The sequence below is a fragment of the Geotrypetes seraphini genome, chromosome 16, assembly GCF_902459505.1.
Source record: "Geotrypetes seraphini chromosome 16, aGeoSer1.1, whole genome shotgun sequence".
Lineage (NCBI taxonomy): Eukaryota > Metazoa > Chordata > Amphibia > Gymnophiona > Dermophiidae > Geotrypetes > Geotrypetes seraphini.
In genome coordinates this window covers 43794849-43817806 of record NC_047099.1, presented here as the reverse complement: position 1 = coordinate 43817806, position 22958 = coordinate 43794849, and the positions used below count along the sequence as shown (strand labels likewise).

Below are 22958 nucleotides of genomic sequence, written 5' to 3'. Positions count from 1 at the left end.
TTCCTTTATTTCCCTCGCTAATCATTTTGTCATTTTTTTTTTTTTCTTTTTTCAGTCTCCCATATTCACAATATTTTGGGGGTGTCTCGGCACTGACCCCAGAACAGTACTTGAAGATCAACGGGTTCCCCAATGAATACTGGGGATGGGGAGGAGAGGACGACGATATCGCCACCAGGTCGGTCTGTGTTTCTCTGTGTCTTAGTGACTGTCTGTCTCTGTGTGTATCTTTATCAGGAAGCATCTGTATCTTTGAAGACTGTATCGTAGCCCACACTGTTAATCCTTAATATTTTAAAAATTATTATGGGTTTATTAATCTTGTTATACCACTCATTCATTTTACTGGTCCAAGCGGTTTACAAAATACAATCAAATAAAAAGAACCCCATTGTTAAATAGAATAGGCCTACCCACACAAACAGCAAGCATAGAGGATAACATTCACTTAAGATTTTACAGGAATGCTGACTGAAGGCCCAGAAATCATTTAGAAAACATGGATTAGTTCAGATTACATATGCTGAAAGATTAGAGGAACTGGGGCTCTTTTCCCTGGAAAAGCAGAGACTTAGAGGGGACATGATAGAGACTTACAAGATCATGAAGGGCATAGAGAGAGTAGAGAGGGACAGATTCTTCAAACGTTCGAAAACTACAAGAACAAGAGGGCATTCGGAAAAGTTAAGAGGGGACAGATTCAGAACCAATGCTAGGAAGTTCTTCTTCACCCAAAGGGTGGTGGACACCTGGAATGCGCTTCCAGAGGGAGTGATAGGACAGAGCACAATATTGGGGTTCAAGAAAGGATTGGATAATTTCCTGAAGGACAAAGGGATAGAAGGGTATAGATAGAGAAATACTATACAGGTGCTTGACCTGATGGGCCATCACGTGGGCGGACTGCTGGGCATGATTGACCTCTGGTCTTACCCAGCCAACTCCTATCGAATCTTGTCCAAATGCTTCTTTAAAAAAACTGTATTCAACATAGGGCTCCTTTTACGAAGGCGCATTAGGGCCTTAACATAGCGTGCGCTAGCTGCTACCGTCTCCTCTTGAGCAGGCAGTAGTTTTTCGGCTGGCGCACGCTTAAAAACGCTACCACACCTTCGTAAAAGGAGCCCATAGTTTTAAAAGATTCAAATTTTTCTTCTAATCTAACTCTCGGGGCAAATGATTCCATAGGTTTGGAGCTGCCAAGTAGAACGCTTTCTTTCGTGCACAGAGGGTATCTCAAAGTTCTTCACGGTGAATAAGGAATTAGAAAAGAATGCAAATAATCAGGCTGTAAAGAGCAGAAGACTCGATGTGCAAGAATGAAAGCTTTAAATCAAATTCTAGATTGCAAATAAAGAGGTGTTACCCTATCAAATTTTGTCATAAAGGCCAAAACTTTTATTGCAGTGTTCACTGACTCCTTGTTTTCCCTGGTTATCTAATGATCTAATCAGTGACTCCTTTTCTAATTTTTCCATTTGCTTTATCATATATTCATATATATTTTGTTCTTTTCTATTGTCCACCTCTCTGGAAAGGTTTTTCTTCTTTTATTTATTTATTAAATTGAAAGAAATTATCAAGTATTTAAATGTCTTGTACAGAAAAGATTGAATAAGACTCACATAATAAAGAAAATAGAGAAAATGCTCTAATACAATTATATATCATTACTTAAACAATCTCAAGTCCTCAACTTAGATCCAGGATTGCATAGGAGTGAGTAAAGGAATTTAGATACAAATTTACATATAAAGAAAGCTATATATCTGATAACTGGGTCTGGGAGTCAAAATGTATTTATTCTAGCTCGTTGTTCCCTCCTTTTCAAGGCGTCTCAAAGATGAGAAAACTAGTCAACTGAGTCAGTCACCTCCAATCGAAGTTACTCCAGGTTTCAAAATCAGGAATTGGCGACTCCATATCTGGGTTTCTCTAGCTACATCTGAAAATATTTGTATTTTTAAGTCCCAGAAATTCTTTATATCTATTTTTGAAAAATAATTTTATGATCCAATTTTTATCTGGCAATAATGCCACCGTTATTAAGAGAGTTGAAGGTTATTTTTTTCTTCTTTCATTTAATCAATTTCTAGTAGCGGTGGAAGGGAGAGGGGTGTCAAGGCATCAAGAAGGGACTTGAGTAACTAAAACCTGGGAAGCAAAAATTCTACTAAAAGGGAGGCTACAAGGACAGAATGAGAGAAGAGCTTCACCGTGCCCAGCTAATCTTCTTACCCTTCTCATTAGCGAGACAAACCCTTACTCCTCTCTTCAGCTAATATTGCCTCTCCTTTTCAGGATCCGATTGGCTGGGATGAAGATTTCTCGGCCCCCAATGTCTGTGGGCCATTACAAGATGGTGAAACACAAAGGGGACAAGGGAAATGAGGAAAATCCACACAGGTAAGAGGATACTGCTATGCTGTTGCCTAAACCTCTAGACAGCACACAGAAAGTTCCTTATCCTTTGAGGCTAAAGCTTGATATACATTGAGTGCTGAATCATACCGTGGAGAAATTAGGTCTTGGCTGCTAGTTTTCTTTCCTTGAGTCATTCCAGACCAATCCAGATTTACGGCTGTATGCCTTTCTACCAGCAGAGGCAGACTGTAAACTACTTGTGACATGTCTCTAAAAAGTATCCTGTGCAGTCTTCTGCTATCCAGTAATTTCTTAACAAAAGCAGTATTAAGGGAACTTCTTCCATCCCAATCTCTCTCCCTGTCCCCCTTGTAGCCCCTCTGTCCTTCTCATCCATGTCCCAAATCTGACATCTCTCCCTCCCTCACACCATCCCTGAGTCTCTCTCTCTCTCCTTTCCTCCCTTGACTCCAACATCTCTCCCTTCTCCCACTCCCTCCCTCCGAATCCACCTCCTGCCTCGTGGGCAATTCCTAGACATAATTTATGTTTCCATTTTGTACAGATAGCAACTCTAATAGTGCCTGCACTTTAAGAAAATCCAAATAGTTGCAGGTAGTCTCCTGAAGCTAAGCTGCAACTTCCGCACTCTCTCTGAGACTCTGCCCCTGTCTTTTTCTGGCGATGCAGTCGCCCTGGGAGAAAGAACCGAGGTCATGTGCTCACTGTTAGTGATGAGGGCCGGCATCCAGTAACTTCCGAACAGTGAAAAGCAGGGTCCGGGGCATGGTTGGAGTCGGGGTATAGGTGGGGCTGGGCGTGGGGGCTACCACATAGCTCCTCCGGAGTCTATCAAACCGAACCCCAAGATTTCGCCAGCACAGGCCGACCCAAAGTCCAATCCCGCCACCAGCGCCACCGGCCTTCCTCCCCACTCCGCCCTTCTTTGTGAGATCTTGAAAGCGACTCTGCCGCGGCCCAATCAGAGACCCACTGGCGCCTTCGGTGAGCAGAGCGCTACCAATGAAATGCCGAGGAAAGGCGGAGATTTGTAGCTAGCAGGAGTGGTTGGACGGTGGTGGTGTCAAATCCCATTTCTTTATGTACTGCGCATGCGTGGCAGAGTTTGAAGTGAGCATGGGCGCTAAGGGTTTTATTATAGCGGATACAACTGAACTGTTAAGAGTTATCTCTTGCAATAATTAATTAATTTGGGAGGGGGAGGTTTTTATTGGTTGCCATTTTATTTCCACTAGGGTTTGCCACATCTCTGCTCTGATTCTCTATATAGGGGAAGACACGTTTCATTTCTGAGGTATAGGATAAATCTCTCATCGGTGACAGAATTGTACTATACCTTCTTTACTTACGTCTAATATATATGAAAACATAATGATCAGATTTTAAAACTATGGCTAGGGCTCTTCAGCTTGAAAAAGAGACAGCTCAGGAGTGATATGATAAAGAGGTCTATAAAATTGTGAGTGGAGTGAATAAACCCTTTGCCCTATACATGTCAGTTCCACGGTGGAGTATCGTGGTAGACAATTTTCAGTGTTTAGTTCTGTCCATACAGGGAGGTCTTTCTTTACCATCTTTTGAACTCTGCACTAATCCTGCTGTCTCGCTCTGGTTTGCTATAGGTTCGATCTACTGATAAGGACCCAGAGGATGTGGACACAGGATGGAATGAACTCTCTGACTTACACCCTGGTCTCCAAGGAGCTCCGTACTCTGTACACCAACATTACAGCTGACATTGGGCTTGACCCTAAGAGCCAACAGAGCAGGAGGACGAGGCAACCTGGCAAAATTGTGCCGGACAGCAACCTTGACCGTAAAACTGTCCTGAAACAGCCAACCGTTCACCCTGCCAATGCTAGTGCCGTGCTTCAAGAAAAGGCTGCTCTTTCTCCTAGTACTGACGAGGTGATGATCCCAGTGGCGAATGCGCCTCTACAATTTTGGAAGGAGCCGCCTGAGCTACAGACTGTAAAGCCCATAGTGGTGGAAGTGCCTGCTTCCCTGGATCAATGGCATGGAAAAGCAGACGCAAAGAATCTGAGTGGACTAGAAGTAGGAGAAGCCAAGATAAATACGTCTGAACAGCATGGAGCTGTTCCATCACTGTCCTCGGCACAAAAAGGAGACGGGCACCTTAGAAGCACACAGGGCCCAAGAGGGTCTCCAAGGTTGAATCCCCAGGAGGCAAAAGCCCAGCTGAAGAAAGCTGGAAATATGAAACAAAAGATTTGGCTGGATAAAAAAGTAAGGAAGCTGAAGTATGTGAAAAACAGCTATGACGGTGATCTTGAGAAGCAGGAAGCCAGGACTAGGACTCCTAAACCATCAACGGAGACGGGAGAACTTCAGGAGACTTTCAGCAACCTGGTCACCAGAACCAGGGCTCTGAAACTACCAGCAGAAATGTGAGAACTTTGAGGGACTGTTCATCCCCCAGCAGCCAGGAATGGGGAGTCTGAGACATTATCAGAGACCGGAAAAGTTGAGGAAAGCTTCGGACATCAGGAAATTAGGGGTCACTGAAGAACTAACCTACAAGAGAGAAGGAGATGTGAAGAGATTGAGGTGGCATCTTTTGGGGAAGGTGAGAGGCTTGTCTGGTTACAGGATGTTTCAGACGTGAGGAAGCCAGTGCTGTCCTCACTCAGAACTGGCCGCCTCCCTTGGATTATATACTCATTAGCCAGAGGCCGGCACCCTGCGTTCTCCAATCCAATCGGATCACCTTGTTCTGAGGGGTTCATGTTGGTTCTCTAAAAGCAGTATCTGTACCAAATATGGCATATGGTTAAAATGTCCAGCTGAGCATGGATGCAGGGAGGTTAAGTGACTTCTTAAAAGCGGGTTAGGGAGGGGTGAAGCTGAGCTCTAAACTGGCTAGTTACTGTTTACTTACAGAGGAGTTGCATTCTGCTGATTTGAAAAATATATTCGTGACAAATTGCAAGCTCCTAGTCTGCGGGAAGAGCAGGTTTCCTTAACAAACTAATTACTGATTCCAGTCTGATCTGCAGTTTGGTTTTTTTTGTCCAAAGAGGCTGATCCTATCTTAGCACTACCCCAGTTCATGCACAGGGATATCCAAACTACATCTATACACGTGCACTGGGGCAAAACCAGGACTGGATCCACCTCTTCTGGCGAATCTGGTGGTGAGAGAAACCTTGACCTGAAATTAAAGCCAAATCGTCTTTAACACAGTAGTAGGGCTGGGAGATTGAGGGCAAGAGCCGAAATCAGGTGCTGTGAACAAATGGAGCTGCGATCTCCAAATAGGGGGGGGGGATGGGGGCCTTAGAGGGAAAACCAATTCCTGGGGCCCCTTTTATTCTTAATTCAAAGTAACTGAATTTAGGTTTTATCTTTTCTGAAAATCCAGGCGCCCTCTTGTGGTACATTTTAATGTTGACACGAGTAAGAGGCTGAGGCTGCTTTGGACTGTTTTTATTTTACCGTTGAAGTGTAGTACGTGTGATTCCCTGAGTAAGTCAGGAACCGTGTTGGGAGGTAAGGGAAAGACACGGAAGGGTAAAGGAGGGAGTTTAAGTTTGGGGACCTAGTAGTTTAATCTACAGAAACTCGGATTAGAAGTGATGCACTGCAGGTGATCAAGATTATGGGACTGATAGAGGGGAGATATTCTTCCTTTGAATAGCACCGACGGGGATGGACTGGCTAACTCTTATTTGCCATCGAAGTTATTTAACTGGCTAGAAACGGACACTGACTGGTTAAATAATGTTTAATGGGTCAACTGTGAATATTCAGTGTAAGAGAGCTGGTTATCTCCACCGAACATTCACCATTGGTGGCTAAAACTTTGAGCCTGAACTGTGGCTTCATCCCCCCCCCCCCAACATGCTTTCAAACACTCTCAGTAGCAAAGACTTCCCCTGAGGCACTCGAGACAAGTGGAGGAGGACTGTGACCAAGAGGAACTCCATTGCAGAATGAACACCAAATTTCTGGTCCACTAACAAACAGCCTCTGTGAGTTCAATAGCGAACTGATAGGCACTCGAGGGTCCAGCGCTGGAACTGATACACATGGGTCCTCCCCGTGGGGATAAAAGGGGGAGGGTCCCAGCCACTGGGTAACCCAACCCAAAGGGTGAAAAGCAGACAGAGGCAGTCCAACAGAAAGGAACCACCAGGAAGAGGTAAAGAAATTGCCCATCTGGTGGAGACTTAGAATCTGCACCTATTTGAAACTTAAGTGTTCTCGGTCTCTACCAGCTGGTAGGCATTCATAACCCTACAATTAGTGACTGGACCAGTCTGGCTAGGCTGACAAGGAAGATAAGTGAATCTATGTTAGAGCTGAGCTTCTTGCAGTGAGTTCATGGAAAAAGTATCCTCAAACTCTGTTTTCTCTCCTCAAGGATATAAAAAGGGATTTCTTCAGGTTTTAGTTTAACCCAAGGATTGGTCGGTAGTGGTAGGATGACCCCCCACTCCAAGAAAGCCTTGCCCTGAATGTATTGTGTGGGGAGTGAATTTGTGGTTTCTAGAAAGCTGTAAATATATTTTGGAGGAGAAAGAACATATATTTTCTGTAAGAAATACAAAGGTATTTACAGTATGTGTATATATTGTGTGTTGAGAAAAAAAATATTTTATAAGCTGTGAATTATTTATTGAAACGTGTTGCTGTAGATTTTCCTTCTTTTTCTCCTGCTGTGAGACTTCAGGTTTCATTTTGTCAGCGATACTGATCTTTATATGAACTTGCCTCCGTTATATAATTTCCCAGAAACACAATGACTTTTTTATACATTTCTATTGTGCATGATGGTGTCTGTGGATGTCTCTGGCAGCAGTGCTTACACTCAATACCAGTGGCATAGCCAAACCTAGTATTTTGGGTGGGCCCAGAGTTAACGTGGATGGGCCCTTCCATGCCCCCTTCTCCCACCTCGTAGATACATAAAACAGGTGCGGGGGTGGTGGTGTTTTTTTTTTTTTCTCAACCTTCCTTATCAACTTCCCTCCCCACTCCTCTGCCAGCAGCTCGGCAGCTGCCTCTGTCTCTGCAACCCCTTTCTAGTTTACCTTAGAGGTAGCCAAGCTGGTTCAGGCAATGAAAATGAATTGCTGAGGCTAGCTCTGATGGGGAGTTTCAGAGATAGGAGTGTGGTGCCACCATTGGGTGGGCTTGGGCCCATAGCTACGCCATTGCGCAAGAGTAACTTCTTGAGAAGTGCACGATGTGCTCATCCTTAATACTAACTCTCACGGCTCACCTGACACTATCTGCTGGCGAGATGGTACCAGCTGAGAGAGTGGCTCTTCTAGCACACTGGCTGTGGCTTTTACATGCTGTTTTCATTCTACAGTGTACAAGTGTTGAAAAGAAGGCAGCAGTGCAGAGCAGGAAGCGCATGAGCAAAACCCAGACCCAGCCGGGCTGCAGCTCTCCTGTTTTACACACTACTGACCACCAGGGGGTGGGAGAGCAGGTATCCAGACTCTAGACTCCCTCTAGGTGCTTTGAAGCAAGTTGATTGTTCCACTTAGGCATGTATCATTTTTATTTAGTCTGTAATAGTTTGTATTTAAATAAATACCCGATTTTATTTACACTGTTGGTTTCTGTGCCTTGGAAGCTTTCCTTCGCCTAAAGCAGTGTCCCGCAAACTTTCTCGAGCCGCAGCGGCTCGAGGAATCCAGAAATACGTGGACATCATGCGCATGCGTGACATCATCACATCAATGTCCACGCAAAGGCCCTCCAGCTGGGTCCTGGGGTGCCAGCAGCAAAGAGGGCTGGAGCCAGCTGTCTACAGGATGTGCATCTCGCCACGTCTTGTAGGCAAGCAGCCGGAACCAGTGCCTCTCCTCCTCCTCGGTGTGCCATGGCACACCTGAAATCTCAGGAGGCACAGTTGGCGTTTCACTGGCCTAAAGAATTGTCCAAGTTTTAAGTTTTGTAAGAAATGCTGGATTAAAGTACTAATGCCCCTCGCAATTAATTTTTACCCATCATGTCTTGTACAACATGCTCTCTAGATCCTCGATGAAAGGGAGCAAGTGTTGTGCCCTGGTGCTTCTGCAGTGTTGCTTTTATCCCTGGTACCTCTCTCCTTTAAATTCAATGTTGATATTTATATTCTGTTTTACTATAAATGCATATCAAATTGAGGTAACTACAATCCGTTAAATAACAAAGCACTTAAAGCTAACTGTTGTACCTAGAATATTAACAGCAACCCCCACCCCCAGGCAAAAAATTCACAGCCAGCCAAGTTTTATCACTTGTCTGACATCCCTAAGGAATGAAAGATCGAAATGGACAATGGCGAAGAATTCCATAACCAAAGACCACCACTTAACAGAGGTGTGGTAAACAGCACTAGTCTGTGCCAATGCCAAGCTCAAGTTCTGGCGTTTGGAGGGGATTGCACGTTGCACTCGGTACACTAGCTAACGCACTCTTAACTGTCAAATGTGCAGCTAGGTGAACCCATGTTAATGCATTTCACTAGGTGCAGGAAGGACAGGGGTTCCAAACCCCCAGCCAGTCATTTTAGGATACCTGTAATGAATGTTTGCATGCAGTAGGGCAGTGGTCTCAAACTTCTGTCCCACCAGGTACTATTTTGAGGCCCTCGGTATGTTTATCATAATCACAAAAGTGATCCTATGTCTCTTTAGCTACAAATGACAATATTATTATTAACACTTAGCCAAAAGGAAAGATTTATAAACTATGAAGAGTTTTACCTCATTTCTTTAATAAGACATTGACTTTTTTCTGAGGCCCTCCAAATCCAAAATGTGGCCCTGCAAAGGGTTTGAGTTAGAGACCACAGCAGTAGGGGCTGTGTATGCAAATATACCTCATGAATATTCAAAGCAGGTATCCCAGCAACCTGAGTGGCTGGTGTTCCTTAAGGACAAGTTTGGGAACTACTGGGTGAGACTTGCCAGCTCTGTTTACATCTTGCTCCTGGATGACTTTCGGATGGCAGGTGGCCTGGAGACAGTAGCACCATTCATGTACTGGATGCAACAGTGCCAAAAACCGTGAGAATGAAAAGTTTACGATTACAAGGAACATTACAATTCCAACTGATAAAATGTGTGACAAGAAAACAGGATACAGTGGTTTAAAGTAGAAAAATACTGCTAATTCTGTCCAACACATGAAGAAACAGAAGAGCTTCAAGTGCCAAGAAATGCAGACAGACTACAAAAATGTGGCAGAAAGATACATGTGAGCTGCTATCTGATCAAAAAGAATTTCCAAATATAGCTTAGGTATTAAGGAAGCAAATATTATGCTGAGCATTAGCTGTACATTTGAAAGAAAGGCATCATACCCAAAACACACCCTGGTTTGGCTGTAAAGTGCCATGGGATGTGCAAAAAAAGAAGTATCAATGAAAGCTACTATTCTGGCTCCCTCTGGTGGTTTAACAGAAGAATAGCCTTACTGGGTCAGACCAGTGGCCAACCCAGGTCCCCAGCACCTGGCCAAAACATTCTGTGCTACCGATCCAGGGCAAGCAGTGGCTTCCCCCATGTCTTTCTTATTGGACATGCTCACCACAAATCTCATTCAGCAACACGGTAAAAGAAAAACACCAGAACAGCATTGATTATAGAGGGAAGATCCTTAAGTACCAAGAAATACAGTTCAAAACTAAGAAAATATGGCAGAAAGAGACAAAAATGTTTCCCATCGTTTTGGGTCCGGATTTTCCTTCTGGTAACCCTAGTTACAAGCGTCTCTCGTCTCTGCTTACTGCGGCCATTGAAAGAGCTTTTCCACTGCATTCCGTGCACTGAAGATACAGTCGTTCACAGAGACGCCCTCGTAGGATGCGCCCACAACGCTCAGAGGCAGCATCTGTTCTTTAAGGTACTTGAAAATATTTTCTGTTGGGAGAAAAGAAGCCAGATGTAATAGGTGCTTTAACAAAGCTTCAGAAACTCATAAAACGAGATTATTATGCTGTCATGGCTGAGAGTTCTGTAGGCCCTGAGCACTCTGGACTTGGCACCATCGTGATAAGGGGTGCTGGGGAACTGTGGCCTCATCACAGCTAGGGGCCCCAGTGGTTACCAGTAATGTAACAGAAGGGAATCTAATTTACCTATTTAAAAAAGAAAAATCAGGCCCAGAGGTATGAAGTGCACCATTTAAACAAAATTCTACCTCCACCACATAGAACACCAGACACAATCAATCGGCCCATCAGATCAGTGGTACACTGTCCACTGCTTCAAATGATAACATTAGTTGCAGTGAATGAACCAGATTTCCATTTCCTCTGCACACGGAAATAGCTAAATTCCAGGTGCAAATCTAGCAACAAATGGTTCCAACGCAAAGGTCCTGTTCTCATATGTTATTCACAGTTTTCTGTTAAAAACCATCGAGAATATGATTAAAAACCATATCTGTTTGGAAAAAATGGTATAGAAATTTTTTAAATAAATAAATAAAATAAGATAAGCCAGTTTACCTGTGCGTTTCCAGTGTCCCAGGGTGTACTGTGGGATGCAAGCCTACAGACAGAAGAGAAGATTCAGGACTGGCTTTTCTATCGCCAGTGCCATTTGGACATCCCAGCGTAGCTAAATGTATACAGAAATAAAGCCTAATATTTTAAAAAAAACTAAGCTCCTAAATTTGTGCCTTATTTTCAGCCCAAATTACGAGGATGTTTTCATAAAATTTCATTTAAATTTAGGAACATAAAAATTATGAGGTAGATAATCGAAACGAAAATACGTCCAAAAAAACCCGCCTGAATCGGCACTTGGAAGGCCTAAAACACAGGTCATTCAAGTGCCGATAATCGAAACGGGTTTTAGACATATCTAGAGGCATCTTAGGTCTTTTGACTGCCGCTGTGCGAAAAGGGACGTTTTTCAAGGAGTGGTGTGGGCGAGATGTGGGTCGACCAAACTTAAGTCGTCCTGCAGTGATAAAAGTTTGACGAGACTGCCTAGTTGTGACTTGGCAATCTGAAAACAGGTATAAGTGCCCAGAAAACCACTGCAGGGACAAAGTACAGACCACCTCTATGAAAGAGAATATGAACCAAAAATCCCTCACGTTTCCCCATTCATGTGATTTCATCCCACAAGATGAAGCCGAGGAAACAGCCAACCAACCAGTTTGATTACTGCACCAAATCCTCCACCCCTCCCTGCCAGTGCAGAATGAAACTGTAGCCAGAACTATACCTTGTGCAGTTTAACGATAGCTCGTGTTGGCGCTCCACATATGCCCAAGTGTGACATCACTGCCTCAGACGCCCTACGGAGCAACTGGTCTTGGGACACTTTATCTGGATTGCCGATGCCTTCCTCAAACCAGGCACCTCCCATCATCACCTAAAAAAGTGGATCCCACAAGAGGAGGAAAATGTTAGCCACCCAGCCCAGAGATCTGGTGTCCCTGGGTAGCCACAGCTTTTTGTGCTCAGTCAAAGCAAAACGCTGGGAAAAGAATCACTGGATGCTACACAGGGTATACCCCAACGAGAGGTGGAGTGAAGGGGAAAGGGGAAAAAAAAGCCCGTGGAGAGAAAATAAAGAGAAGGAAGGTACACTAAAGTCCCCTAATTAAAGCCAGATGAGAAGCGGCAAGGTACAATGGAATTGGCTGTGTATGTTGGGTCTCTGATGAGTACCAGACGGAAAGGAATAAGGGCAGAGACCGTGCATAATGAGAGCATGCACCAAAACCAGTCCACAATTCGTATTTGGTCTTGTTTCAGTTTGGGCTGAAAAGGCCAGTGCACGTTCAGCTGAAACTATGCCGTGCAGCCCCCTCCTGGAACCACACTTACCCCCGTTTCCCCTGGGCCTATTATCTTTTTTTTCCAATATTTTAAGTATTTATTAATTTTCAAAACAGATAATAAGCACAATAGGGTCAGTGTAAAACATTCCACACCCAAAATAACAGCAAAACTGTATCATACATCCAAAATAGCAGGAATCTTCCTATGGCTTCACTTTTATTTTGAAACAGTGAAAAATGAAGGCTGATAAAGACCATATGGCCAATCCAGTCTGCTAATCCATGCCTTCTATACTCCCTTAGAGATTCTATGTACTTCTTCCAAGCTTTCTTGGGAGGACGGGTACCCGGTACTCACCGTGAGCCGGGTCGAGGGAGCACCACGATGGTTCTGATCTGGAAAGGCCACAGAGTCATACACAATACCTAAGAGAATGCTGTCTTCGAAGGATGGAACCAGGTGTCCAAATCCCTGCAGGGTAACAGAAATGGAGGGTTAAAACCAGATCCGTTTCTTGGGTGAAGGGGATGGGACTCGGTATACCACTTTTTCCTGTGTGATTTACACCATCAACATATTTTAGACCGTGTTAAGTGACACAAGAAGCTGCTGTGGGAATTGAACTCACAACCGCAGGGGGCTGAGGCAGCTCCTCTAACCACTAGGCCACTGTGATGGTGATCAGCAAGCAGTGGTCATTAAATTAAGGTGGGATGATTAAAGGAGGACAAACGTATCGAAGCCTGTGCTTTGCAGACTCAAATGAAAGCAAATACACTAATAACATCATCACTGGATCACATACAGCTGAAACCTCTAAGATGCCAGGGTCTATTCTAAGACCTCCAGATCGCATATGCAGCTTTGGTTTAGAAAATGTGGACATAACATAAGAACTGGGACAGACCGAAGGTATCCTGTTTCCAACAGTGGCCAACCCAGGTCCCAAGTACCTGGCAGAAACCCAGAGCTGAGATTGTGATGTCACAATGCCTCGTTCCCCCAATGCCTAAGAGCCAACCTCATCAGTGATGTCACAATGGCTCGATTGTCCTAGACTTTGGCTCACATAAGAGCTGCCATACTGGGACAGACCGAAGGTCCATCAAGCCCATCATCCTGTTTCCATCCCAGGTCACAAGTATCTAGCAAGATCCAAATCTTTTTTTAAACTCTGCTAAGCTAACTGCTTTTACCACATTCTCCGACTACAAATTCTAGAGTTTAACTACATGTCAAATGAAGAAATATTTTCTCTGATTTGATTTAAATTTACTACTCAATTGCTTCATTGAGTGACCCTAGTTGCTTGTAATTTTGGAAAGAGTAAGCAAGTGATTCAGGTCTACCCATGCCACTTCACTTGGTATTTTATAAACCTCTATCTCCTCTTTGCCGTCTCTTCTCTATTACTATCCATAAATCAGACATGGCTTGATGATGCCATAAGCAAAAAGATACACAGAGATCTGGCAAAAAAAACCTCCCTCATTGCCACAGATTGTGGAAGTGACACCAACACAGCAGATGTCACAAGCATTCACCTTAACAGGAAGCACCATTCCATCGTACTGCAGGTTCACTACGCCCACGGAAACGGCTTCAATCTGGCATAATTCTTTGGCCAATGGTTCCTCAGATCTTGGAAGCAGCTGTGAGAGAACTAGAAGAAACCCCAACAGCGCTTAAGTATTTCCTTAAGTCCAGTTGTCTCTATCCCTCCCCCCTCCCCCAATGCTGTAGGAAATAGCAATAAAGGCTTAGATCAGATGCTGAATAGAGAGTGACACGGGGACAAATTTTGCTTCTGCTCCAGTCTTTTCTCCTCCCTGTTAGGGCATGCACTTGTGAATGCTGATGTAAGTTCCAATGTGATTAGCTTGCTAATTGCCCGAGTCTCCTATTCCTCCCCCTTTTGCCTTGCCTGCCTGCAATTCCTTGGCCTGTTCGGTTCCTTTGGCCCTGAAAGCCTGCTGGGTTGAGCCGTGTTGAAAGGACTGCACTTTAACTTTTGTCTTGGACTCTCCTACAGCTAAGTAATTGGAGGGACAAGTGACTAACTTGGGTCAGTGGGTTTGGCATTCGGGGCATTGCAGGACTGTGGACTTTGTCTTCCACCTATATATATTTATTTACTGCACTTCAAAGCACATAGGAGCACCATATGATGGTAGTAATTTCTGCTCGGCGTTTGCTTTTCTAAGCTTTAGAGCTGCTCTTTAAAGCTTTCAAACTCAGACTGAGGGTGCTCCTCATTTCAAAAATTTAAACGTCAGGTTTGTATTTTATTCAGTGTGGAGACTAAAACTGAACACACCTAGAATCTCCACACAGGTGTTGCAGTACCAAACACCAATGCTTTAGCCTGTGGGAAACGCCTGAGGGTGGAAAAACCTGGCAGTCGTATCGTACTGTAGCTCTGAGCCACGGGAAACTGAAAAGGATGTAGCCACAATCTTAATTCAAAATGTATGTCTTCTACCAAACTCTCTGCAGCTATCTATGTACCACTGCTTATGGTTACTTATGGGCCTAAATAACTTAGAAGGTGCCCTGCGTAAAGCCAGTGAATAAACACTAGAATAAATCCTTTAAATTAAACATTTAAATGGAATAAAAAACAGCAAGCCGGATTCCTGGCACAGAACTGAATCCAGCTGCCTCTCTTGCCTGAGGGTCTAATTTTCCAGTGTCTGGAAGTGGGACTTATACACCTGGGGCTAGATTTGAGCATTGTTGGGACTTATAATTGCAAAGTTTTGGCTTGTAAGCATTTCTCTGAACCAGCAAGAACTTTTGGGCCCAATATTCAGAAAATGCTGAACTTCTAAATTTATGCTGCTAACTTAGCCTCCTAAATGTGTGCCCCATTTTCAGTCAGAGTTAGAAACGTAACTTGTCCACTGAAAATTCATCCTATGATAACTTTTAAGCTCCTAAAATAAAATTAGGTCTGCCAGTCATTTGCCTAGATTTCTGAGCCTAATGCTGAGAATCGGTGCTAAGTTCTTACGTTTTTTTTTCCCACCCTAAATCTGTCCCTGTTACCATCTACTTTTTATGCTGCTAAATTTTAAAGTTTAGTGAAACTTTGAGTAAAAAAATGTATGCACTCAGTCTAGGACTCAGCGGGCCCTGGGTGAAACGACTCTGTCGCTCACCCCTTACAGCGTCAGAGACAGCACTGAAGGCTGCCTCTGGCTGGCGGGACCTTTCCTCTGCCGCGTCCCACCCACAGGAAGTTGTATCAGTGTGGTGAGACAGCAGAGATAGCCTTTAGCACTGTCTCTGACACTGTAGTTGTAGAGGACCTTGCGATCAGGTAAATAGGGGGTTGGGGAGGTGTGGGACCTCTGCGTGGAAGAGAGGGTTCGGCTGCAGGTGGTCCTTACCATTGGGGGGGGCTGGGCATTTTGCCGGGCTCACTCAGTTGTAGCTATACCTCTGCACTCGGCCCTAGTAAATTTTCAGAGGCCAATTTATGAGTAAAACTCTCCCAGATAAGATCATAACTCCTTTTAATACGGGGCCCTATATCTGTTTTAAAGCTCTGCCAGGGCGGGGGCTGGTAGCTTTCTGTGCTAGTTTGCCCTAATCTTACATTACATTACATTAGTGATTTCTATTCCGCCATTACCTTGCGGTTCAAGGCGGATTACATCCAAACTAAAACAAGAATTACATTCAAAATTTGAAGGAATAGAATAAGCGATGACATAGAATTTTTAAGGTAATATATGTTGGGTAAAGAGTTACCAAAGGGAAGTGGAGGTCTTTAGGAGATAAGAATAGGGTGAAATTATAGGTTTTAGATAACGTTTGGTAGATAGAAGAGTATTAGAGAGATCTAAGGGTAAATAGAGTGTTGGATATTGAGTTGGGATTGGTTTTATGTGTTTTTTTGAAGAGTATGGTTTGAATGTCTCTCCTGAAGGCTTTGTAGTCTGTAGTCGAAGATAACAGAGTGGTGATTTGTCTGTCCAGTTTAGCTGCTTTGGAGGCTATTAGGTTGTCATAAAGTTTTTTTCGTTTGACATCTTTGGATGATGGGTGAGTGAATAGTGAGTGGGATCTTCTGTGTCTGGTTGAGGAGGATCTTGTTTGACACTTAGAGCAATGGCATCTCTGCCAGCTGATTAGAAGAGCAGGAGATGATGGCCAATCAAGACACGTGCTCCCTCATGCCCGTACACCCACCTTTAGCTGGCACAGCGCTGATCAGATGGTCGGCCACAATGCTGCCCCCTGGCAGTGTGATCTCAAACAGAAGAAAGATTTTTAAAACCATATTGTTTAAAATGATAGCAAAGACAATTTACATAGATCTAAATAATATCCCACAAACATCTACCCGTATAAATAGACATACACAACAGTCTTCTTATTCTGTTTTGTATTTCTATAAAAGTTCGGTAGGACTACATTCCCCACTCTTTTTCTTCCTGTTGCCTCTTTCCCTACCTTCCAGCGGTTGTCTGCTGTTCTCTCCAGCTGCCGCAGAGGGGTGTCCCTGTGGATCTGCACCCCCTGGCCTCTCAAGAACTCTTCCAAGGCTTCTGGCAGAATCTCCATCCCACTCCGCAGGGACCATTGGCTCCAGCGTTCTTTCTTTGCCCTGCGGATCAGAGCCGAATCAAAATGGGATTTCTCACCTTCAAGATAAAAGAAAAGTAGCCGAGCAAGAGACACTGGGGGAGGGGATGAAACAAAGTTCACAGCTAAACTTTGATCAATTCTGAATAATGCATTGGAAGTCCACAGAGCAGTTTAAGGCTCCTGGCTGAGGGTCACTTTTTCTCCTTTGGCCCATGAGGTTGATGTATTTTGCCAGGTCTTCCGGCCCTACTGGGGCTTCTCTACCCTGGCACAGAGCCGGTCAGTTACTATGCACAGCAAAGGTCCCAAGTGCCGTTTTCCAGGTAATCACGGTCTGCAGGTCAGTCTGTTTTTTTTTTTTAGATTAAAAAAAACAGCGCTGACCTGGTAGTAGTTATCCTTGACCACAATTTGAGTTTCAGAGCACAGATCTCTAGTGTTGTACAACGCAGCTTCCATAAACTGAAGATGATTCACTCTTTTACCCTTCAGCCCATCGTATTTCGGTCTATTGTAATTTCATAAAATCAGTCAATTAAAGAACTGTCGTGATCTCCAATTTTTTTCATGTAAAGGGCCACAGTATGAATACAAGAAAGCACTGAGGGCCACCAAACGATTTCAATCTTACACATAAAACTAATTTTGTAAACCACCTTTAGCTGCTTGTTCTGAATAATAATTCTATAGCACTTTAAGGATATATTTTTTAAAAACCTCACTTTATTTTGGATTGTCAACAGTAGCAAATTCCATAACGGAGACACACGAATAACACACTTATTGTTGAGAGATTGTTTGCAGTTACTATATCGAATGGGCAAGATTGAAATTAATGCATTTACAGGATTTGAAGAGTATTTCAGCCAAATGTTTGAGGGCTACAATGGAGGACTTCGTGGACTGTGTATTAGAGACCACTGAACTATTGTAATACCCTTTGTAAGGGTATACGTCAATCGGATATTAGAAACCTTCAGACAATTCAAATTTTAGCAGTTAAACTACTTCTAAAAAGTATGAACATGCCATACTTCTGTTGGCTTCCTATCAATCAAAGGATAACTTTCAAGATTTTGTACAGGCAATCCCCAGGTTAAGAACGGGTTCTGTTTTTTAAACCGTTCTTAAGTTGAATTTGTATGTAACTCGGATCCTAGCATCCGTCCCACCTCCATGAGGCCCTTCTTGCATCCCTTTCCATCCATCCCGCTGTTCCCTCTCCACCACCACATCCAACATTACTCCCTCTCATCTCTCCCACCACCATGTCCAATAATTCTCTCTCTCTCCCTCCCTCCCTATGCCCAACAATTTTTCTCTTTTTCATCTTCCCATGTGCACCATCTCTCTTTCTCTCTCACTCAGATACCCAATTCTCCCTTTCTACATCTCCCCCACCTCAGCGTCTTTCTCTCCCTCCCTCCATCCTACAGCTCATGCTCCCCTCTCTTCCTCCATTCTATATCCTAAGTTCATGCTCCCTCCCTCCTTCCTTTGTCCAAGGTTTGTGCTCCCTCCCAAGTACCAACACGCCCCTCTCTCCCCCCCATTCTATGCCCCAAGAACATGCCTCCCTCTGGCGGGTGTCAGCTTTCTCTGCACAGTTTCAAGTATAAATGTCCTTAGTGAGATGCAGGAGCTCGTTTTCAAAAAAGAAAAATGTCCAAGAAGTGGCATAAAGGGGCAGACGGACGTTTTTCTTGTCAAATCCTTCCAATTCGCTATTTTTGAAACCTATTTTCTACTAGACGGATATCTAAGCTGTTCATTGAAATCTCAAGGGGGAATATTAGAGACACGGTGTGGGTTGGCGTCCTAGGCTGGACCATCTTAATACTTAGCCCATTAAGTATGGAAATGTACGTTGTGTGTCGGAAATGTAATACAATGAACTCACATTTCTGTGGTTGTTAGTCCATCGTTCTGTGAAATTGTCCCTGAACCTGGGATTCTCAGCTAAGGGGGATCTACCCCAGATCAAAGAGAACCAAGTCCAGGCTAATAAAATGTCTAAATAATACCAATACAGTACCAAAATATATAACTTATAAATGCGTAAAAACAGAAGCCCTACCTGCCCTCCTTGTCTTGCTTGCAAAACCTGTACCCTCAGTCCGTGCAGGGATCCAGGTAAGAGGAGAAAAAGAACAAAACATCGTTTCCCCCTTCCTTCTGCCACTCTCTCACCTCCAGCAAGAACCATCCCCAGGATGACGGAGCGTCTCTTCCGCTCAGCTTCATACAACATAGGGAAGCAGGATCTCAGACTCAGTCGCTGGCAGTCTCCAGCAAACACACCACGGCACAGGCTGTCTATGGCAATGTCCGCTACCTGTGGGAGAAGGTGGCGAGAGTCTCTGCTGAGCAAAAAAAACCAAAAACCCGCACATCCTTCTACTCGCACCTCCCCCCCACTGCCCGTTTACTTAATACTGCCTCTCTCCCTTCCTTACTCAGTAAATGATGGCACATGAGGATTAACCGACCCATCCAGTCTGCCTAATTATCTTCCTTTCCAGCTGTCGAAATGGAGGACAAAAGAGGAGGAGACAGTGTCAGGGCCACTGTACCCATGCTTGGCATTCAAATAACAATCCTATGCTATAGAAGTGCCACAGGCTGAGGCTCAGTTTAAATGCTGCTGATGGACAGAGAGCTCTCACCTCCTTTCCCAGGCGGCGTGCCACAAATTCATGGACGGTCTCATCGGGCTGGGTTCCTCGCTGGGCTGTGAAGTCACGGAGTCCACACCAGATCAATGGCTTGCTGAAGGGATGGATGGTCCTTAAAAGTCCACTGCAGATCAGACAGAAGGTTTATGGGGTTAATGCAGAGTTCGGAGAGTCAGTCTGGGGAGGGGTGGGGCTAGCTGGAAACACAACTGAGGTTCTATGAACACTACCCAGCCTAATGATTTGCTATCACGGTCAACTGATCTGATTATAATTTCACATCTTCAAAGATGGAAGGGGGCTGAAGTCTCTGGAAGCCAGACAGGTATAAGAAGGCCTTTAGTCAGTCACTCGCTCTCACCTTCTGTTATCCCTTCTTCTAATGAGACGGGGAGTGTGAGGTGTGGGGGGGAGATAACCTTAACAGAAAGTACTGGGTGACAGAACCCTAAATATCATGCTGGGCAGACTGAATAGACCATGTTGATCACTCTCTGCCATCATCTACTGTGTTACTTTCTTATAATGAAAGTTATAGTATATGTGTTTGTATTCATGTAATTTACTGTTAACAAATCATAATTTGTATGATTTTTATGTTCTTTTTGTTTTGTATTTCACTTAGTAACACTAGATAAGCGATCAAATCAAATTTTAATAAAACTTGAATGAGACACAGAGATGACGGGGATCCTAGATGAACTTCGCAGAAGAGAGAGGGAGGGAAGGGTGGGGGGTAGTGAAAAATGAGGGTCACTGGGAGGTGCAAGGGGGTTCCTGAGAAATGGAGTTTATTTTGAGGCGTGAAGGGGTTACTGAGAGGTGAGGAGTGCTGGGAGGGGTGAAGGCAGACTGCAAAGTTACCTGATACCAGAGGGTAGTTTGTGTAACGCTTTGTTCACATACAGGTAACGGTTTTTGGAGGCTGAATGGTCCCCTGGTACTGGAAGAATTTCGCTCTCTAGACCAAGTTCAGACAGCTGAAAATATTTAGAAGAATATTAATAACAGTATCTGAGGGGGGACCGCGCAAGAGATTTTTAGCGCCAGTTGGTGTGCTGAATACTCTGTGCTGCAGCCCTACTCGCAAGGAAATGTTTCTTTACAATCTTACCATATTCAGGGTGTTCTTTCCTACAGACCCAACTGGACGAATCCCCCGAGGTCCATGCTCAAACACTGCTCCATCTTCTGTGCGGGTAGACTGCAACCAGCCTCCCAAACGGCTGCTACCTTCCAGCAGAATGATCTACAATAAATATACTAATCTTAAACCAAGAAAGCAAATCGCACAGCAAAAAGGCACGTTAGACTTTCATACACTGAAGTAGGTGCTATCCTTTTAGTAGACTGATACATTTCTTGGCTTGGTTGCTAGAGATTGCAATCTTGGACCTGATGAAGAGTTTTAAGAAAAGTTATTTCACCTTAAGTCAGGATTTAAGTGCATGAGGGTCTTCAGTACTGGAATAAAAGGAGGGTGCTGCAGGCCAGGACTATGGTGAAACTTAGATCCATCAAAACATTCAGAATCCTGGTACAATCCCTCGTACTAAGTCAACTTGATTACTGTAACATCGCCTATTTAGTAATTTCCCAAAAGAATATGCGACGTTTACAATTAATGCAAAATGCAGCGGTCAGACTGTTCTCCGGACTGAAGAAATTTGATCACGTGACACCTTACTACCGGCAGTTGCACTGGCTACCGATGGAAGCACGCGTAAAGTTTAAGTTTGCCTGCCTCTGCTTTAAAGTACTATACGGACTAGCCCCTAAATACATAACTGACCTTTTCTCCTTCTCAGCCAACAGACACAAGAGAAGCTCATATTCGAACTTCGTTTCCCCCCCCAGTTAGAGGATGTAAACTGAAAAAACACCATGAACACCTTCTCTCACATCAGACAGCATTATGGGGTAAAGATCTAGAACAATTGCTTTCGCCCACTACTGAGGAATTCAGGAAGCGCCTAAAAACACACCTGTTCCTGAAATATCTAGACAACTGACCCGTACATCTCTTTCTCCTCAATACGGTTCTCTTGACCTATTAACCACTTTCTTTCACCTCTTTTAAGTTCAATCAACTTGTAACGGCTTTTAATCTTTTATAAACTGCATAGAACTTCACGGTACTGCGGTATTTAAACTGTTATTATTATTATGGTGCACAGCCGGAATTATGTGCAAGGGTTAGTATTGCAACAGCAGGGGGAAGCTGCAGAACGGGCGTGAGATACGCTGCCAGAAAACGTAAGGGTCTCAGTAGTGAACAGCAAGGGGATGCTGCAAAGCAGGAGTAAGGTGAACTGTCTCATTTATGTGTGTGTATTTTCTTTTTTTTGGGGGGGGGGAGGGGGGTCAATACTAGAGTACCAGGAGGTACCGAAGGGTAGGACTGAGGTGCTAAGTGAAATGTAGCCATACAGCTCTTGTCACCCTGTTGTACCTATCAATATGAGAATAATTTCTGGAAGTGAACTAGAAACTTTAAAATGGATTAACAAGCCTCCATTACCATCTGAAGAAAGTCCGCTGGAAGCTGGCTGAAATAACGACATGGGACAGCTTCTACTGTGCACTTTTAGGCTGAGGGTGGAGAGGCTTTTCTTATGGGGGCAAGGGGAGGGGGAGGGAGAAAAAGGAGCACACCTGCACACAGTGTTACCCTTCTTGGCCGCCCACGTCAAAGAGCAGGTCCAAAGTAAACAGAAGCTTTGATGGGTGTTCAATTTACACTAGTTTTGAAGAAAAATGACACGGCTGCTTGTCCATCAAGCCCAGTAGCCCGTTCTCACGGTGGTCAATCCAGGTCACTAGTACCAGGCCAAAACCCAAGCAGTAGCAATATTCCATGCTACCGATGCAGGGCATGCTCTTTGAAAATTTTCCTCCTGCCGAACTCTCATTTAATTCAAGTGCTAATGTTTTGTTTGTTTAGTATTTTTCTATTGTACAAATATCTGCTGCGTTATAGTAAAAACTCTACAGCAGGGCTGGGTTACTTACTCTGGGTGCACTGGAGCTTTGGGCGAGGTGATAGCAAGCAGCAAGCCCGCTAATCCCACCTCCAGCCACCACCACTGTCCTCTGCATCCAGGTGACGTTTCCTCTCGGAAGAGTGAACTGACAGACAGAACGAGAGAAAGGATGTGTCTGTGGTAGGGGAGGAGGCTACAAACAGAAACAGCAAAAAAACACTTAGGAGAAATGAAAAAAAAAAAAGAGACAATTCAGTCCAGGAACCAGTACGGCATAAAGCGAAAAACACAAGGCCTTTTTAAATCAAAAAATATCCCCCCCCCACACAGCCACCCAGACATAACTGATAAGCGTCTGTGTCTCGCAGCTCAGCCACACCACCCAGCAAAATGTCACCACCTCCAGCTCCTAAGGGAGATAATACCTAGTGTGCTGAGAAGATAAACCCCAAAGAACCAGAATGAAACTGGAACCAGAAGGAGCTTTTCACAAACAATTGTTTCAGTTCAAGAGCAAACAGAAATGAATGACTGCATGGTTTTTTTTGTCCCCCT

The 22958-nt window shown here is 44.2% G+C and overlaps 2 protein-coding genes across 3 annotated transcripts in view; one reads left to right on the top strand and one right to left on the bottom strand.

Annotated features, from left to right (window-relative positions):
- B4GALT3 (beta-1,4-galactosyltransferase 3) overlaps window positions 1-7969 on the top strand; it is a 43075-nt gene extending 35106 nt beyond the window's left edge. For both annotated transcript variants that reach the window (XM_033924323.1, XM_033924324.1), the window contains 3 exons: window positions 56-178; window positions 2302-2406; window positions 4008-7969. In XM_033924323.1, the coding sequence (XP_033780214.1) occupies window positions 56-178; window positions 2302-2406; window positions 4008-4797 (1018 nt within the window). In that variant the 3' untranslated portion in view covers window positions 4798-7969. The remainder of the gene's footprint in view (window positions 1-55; window positions 179-2301; window positions 2407-4007) is intronic.
- A 1185-nt stretch (window positions 7970-9154) lies between these two features.
- PPOX (protoporphyrinogen oxidase) lies at window positions 9155-22592 on the bottom strand. Its single transcript, XM_033923433.1, has 12 exons — window positions 22432-22592; window positions 20534-20668; window positions 20284-20399; window positions 19411-19543; window positions 18935-19079; window positions 16610-16800; window positions 16346-16406; window positions 13693-13811; window positions 12506-12619; window positions 11586-11735; window positions 10859-10901; window positions 9155-10268 (listed from the first exon to the last, which is right to left on the bottom strand). Exons 1-12 carry the CDS (start codon window positions 22516-22518, stop codon window positions 10132-10134), a joined length of 1431 nt encoding a protein of 476 aa, XP_033779324.1. The 5' UTR covers window positions 22519-22592; the 3' UTR covers window positions 9155-10131.
- Between the last annotated feature and the right edge of the window lie 366 nt (window positions 22593-22958).

Bases quoted from the DNA above. Each gene is read 5' to 3' on its own strand.
- PPOX (XM_033923433.1), bottom strand. From the start codon at position 22,518: ATGCAGAGGACAGTGGTGGTGGCTGGAGGTGGGATTAGCGGGCTTGCT. The intron at 20,669-22,431 runs GTAAGTAACCCA...TATTTATTGTAG, and splicing joins AAAGCTCCAGTGCACCCAGA to ATCATTCTGCTGGAAGGTAG. The intron at 11,736-12,505 runs GTGAGTACCGGG...CCACTTTTTTAG, and splicing joins CTCCCTCGACCCGGCTCACG to GTGATGATGGGAGGTGCCTG.